Below are 3,460 nucleotides of genomic sequence, written 5' to 3' on the forward strand. Positions count from 1 at the left end.
ACTATCTTCTAGTAAGAAACGTGCTAAGAAAAAATGTGGGGCAGGAGTGACTACATGTGGTGTGGGCTATAAACATAAAAATGCAATAGTGTATAAATAAGCACCAGGATTTCATACATAGTTTCACTAGGCTGAATTAGAGACAAGGAGCTCTCTTGGATTCTGGCAAGGCTTAAATTTTGTTCACCTCCTTCTTAAGCCAGGGCCCCTACATTCACAGAAAACACCAAACTGATCCTAAAAGTCACACTTGCTAAGCAGGTCTAGTGCTGTGACAGAGCAAGGCACTGAGTTTCCCTATAAGGAGCACAACCTGTTCTCAGGGGCCTAGAAGAACATAATCCAGGACTGCAGGAAAATTTTAATTCTTAATTTATATTTGTCTGGACCTTCCTCGTATATTGTTTCTGTTATAGAAAAGTAAGAAAACCTCACTTAAACACACATAATGTCTCCACATTCCATAGAACTAAAAACATATCCTGAATTTAAGTAATTGAACTCAAAAATGCCAATTTTCCACTTTTCCGCGCTACTCTGGGACGGTCCATACGACTTTGTTCCTGATTCCCGTCGTAACTTAAAGGGAAACTTACACAATGTCCGGAGCCCTTGATGTCCTGCAGATGAAGGAGGAGGATGTCCTCAAATTCCTTGCTGCAGGAACCCACTTATGTGGCACCAACCTTGACTTTCAGATGGAGCAGTACATCTACAAAAGGAAAAGTGATGGTATCTACATCATAAATCTGAAGAGGACCTGGGAGAAGCTGTTGCTTGCAGCCTGTGCTATTGTTGCCATTGAGAACCCTGCTGATGTCAGAGTCATCTCCTCCAGGAACACAGGACAGCAAGCTGTGCTGAAGTTTGCTGCCGCCATTGGAGCCACTCCAATAGCTGACTGCTTCACCCCTGGGACCTTCACTAACCAGATCCAAGCAGCCTTCAGGGAGCTGCGGGTTCTAGTGGTGACTGATCCCAGAGCTGACCACCAGCCCCTCACAGAGGCGTCTTATGTCAACCTGCCCACCATTGCTCTGTGTAACACAGACTCACCTCTGCACTATGTGGACATTGCCTTCCCATTCATCAATAAGGGAGCGCACTCAGTGGGTCTGATGTGGTGGATGCTGGCCCGGGAAGTACTCTGCATGCGTGGCACTATCTCCCATGAGAACCCATGGGAAGTTATGCCTGATCTTTACTTCTACAGAGACCCAGAGGAGATTGAGAAGGAGGAACAGGCCACTAATGAAAAGGATGTAACCAAGGAGGAATTCCAGGGTGAATGGACTGCACCAGGTCCTGAGTTCACTGCTGCTCAGCCAGAGGTGGCAGACTGCTCTGAGCGTGTACAGGTGCCCTCTGTACCCATCCAGCAATTCCCTACTGAAGACTGGAGTGCCCAGCCAGCCACTGAAGACTGGTCACCAATGATTATCTACTTGTAAGAGCTACATTTATTAGCAGATTTCACATTTCCTGGAATACACAATCATTTATTTAGACATTTATGAGGGGAGAAAATAACTGGAAGATAAATGATAGCTTACTGGACACACACCTGTAATCCCAGCTCTCAGAATGTAGCAGGATTACCCCAAATGTGAGACCAGCCTGGTCTATATAGATGAATTCAAGGAAAGCCACCCAGCAAAACTAGCTCAGATATATTGATTAACTCATTAATTATAATTTAAAAACAGGGAAAATGTAATTTAGCTACAACAGTTTTTAGGTTTTTTGACAAGATGATTGACATTTTCTTATGCACAGTATCAACATTATCCTCAAGAAAAGCATGAGTCTTTGTTAAAAAGTAGGATATATGAAACAAAAAGCTTTAAAAATCAAGAAATGAAGTCATGATACATCACAATTATCTTAATGTAAGAAAAGTAGATGAAGTGAAAACTAATCCACAAGATTCATTAAGCAAAGGACAAGATCTGTTCATTGAGATTGTATGAAAGTAAAAATATATTCACGTCACATGGCAGTGGTCAGCACGCCTTTAATCTCAGGACACAGGAGGCACAGCCAAGCAGATTTCTGTGAGTGTGAGGCCAGTCTGATCTACAGAGCAAGATCCAGGACAGGCACCAAAACTATGCAGGGAAAACCTGTCACCAAAAAACAAAAAAAAAAAGAAAAAGGAGTGAAAAATATTTTCACATATCAAACAAGAATTCCTAAGGAAGGAAGGTAGAGTCACTGCCTAGCATGAGACCTGCCTGGGTTTCACTCCATGATGAAATTGTCTAGAATAAGCAATCTAAGATATACAAAAAATCATAATTCTAAAAGCAAAAAACTATTTCAAATAAAAGCTGAATAATAATAATAATTTAGAAATAGTTTGTGTAGACATGGGTCAAAAAGGACAAAAGTCAAACAAAGATAACACAGACAGAAAGAAAGACAATATTATTCTTCATCTCTCTGAATCAAAACCTAGGCAATGTGAAAAAAGGAGCAACATTTTCATATTTTATATTTATAGATCATACTGGACACTGGCTGGTGTGGGGCTAAGAGCATGGAGACAAAGGCATGCTCGGGTCAATATAGATTTCAAGGTCATCCTGGCCTGCTAGGGAGAAGGTTTCAAAATAAGTAAATCAGGCCCCCAATTTTTAGCCCACATGTGCTGTTATACTTTCTCAAAGCAAAACCAACACTGACATTTAGTAGCCATATAAAAATACCTCAGCCAGGTATGGCAACATATATTTTAATTCCAGGGCTCTGGATTCAGAAGCAAACAAATCTCTGTGCTTGAAGTCAGCCTGCTTTACTCAGCAATGCTAGGCCCAACAAGGATACATATTGAGACTTTTTCATAGAACCTAAATAAGACCAGATATGCTGGTGTAAGCTTTCCTTCCCAGCACTTGAGAATCAGACACAGGAGGGTCTGTCTGAGTTCAAGGTCAGTCTGATCTACATGTAAGTTCCAGGACAACCAGGCCTACATAGAAAGAATGTGTCAAAAAAATCAAAACAAGGTCTGTTTTTATTACAGAAAAACATTAAAGTTCTTTATTATAAGCCTAAAAAGTCTTTAAAATTTCAGTGTCTTCAATAATTGCAGCCTTATACAATACTGAAAAAGATTTAAAATGATTTTTCTGAAACACAAATATTAAATGCAAAAATGTTTTATGCAACTTCTCCTCATAGAATCCAAATTATCCCAAGTATCCCACTTTCCAAATATTTATTTTATGACTACCAAAAAAAGACTAGTTTTATGAGGTCAGAATTTTCAGAACATACTGTCATGATATACAAAATTGGTGAAGGCCAAACATTTTCCAGAGAAACAGCAATATAATTAGATGTTAATAAACCTAAAATTATAGATGGGACCACTGAAAAAGAAATGAGACATAAAGACATACCAACAAATATATATCATGCTCCATTAAACAGGAATGACAAGATTCTAATCAAAATC

General features: G+C 39.6%; 1 protein-coding gene across 1 annotated transcript; it reads left to right on the forward strand.

Annotated features, from left to right (window-relative positions):
* The first annotated feature begins 553 nt into the window (after positions 1–553).
* On the forward strand, positions 554–1,451 carry LOC128120209 (40S ribosomal protein SA-like). The gene has a single exon (XM_052753900.1). The coding sequence runs from the start codon at positions 600–602 to the stop codon at positions 1,449–1,451; it is 852 nt and encodes a 283-aa protein (XP_052609860.1). The 5' UTR covers positions 554–599.
* Positions 1,452–3,460: the final 2,009 nt, after the last annotated feature.

Source organism: Peromyscus californicus, unplaced genomic scaffold, assembly GCF_007827085.1.
Source record: "Peromyscus californicus insignis strain IS unplaced genomic scaffold, ASM782708v3 Scaffold_29__1_contigs__length_610611, whole genome shotgun sequence".
Taxonomy (NCBI): domain Eukaryota; kingdom Metazoa; phylum Chordata; class Mammalia; order Rodentia; family Cricetidae; genus Peromyscus; species Peromyscus californicus.

Coding starts and splice junctions, on each gene's coding strand:
- LOC128120209 (XM_052753900.1), top strand. CDS start 600: ATGTCCGGAGCCCTTGATGTCCTGCAGATGAAGGAGGAGGATGTCCTC.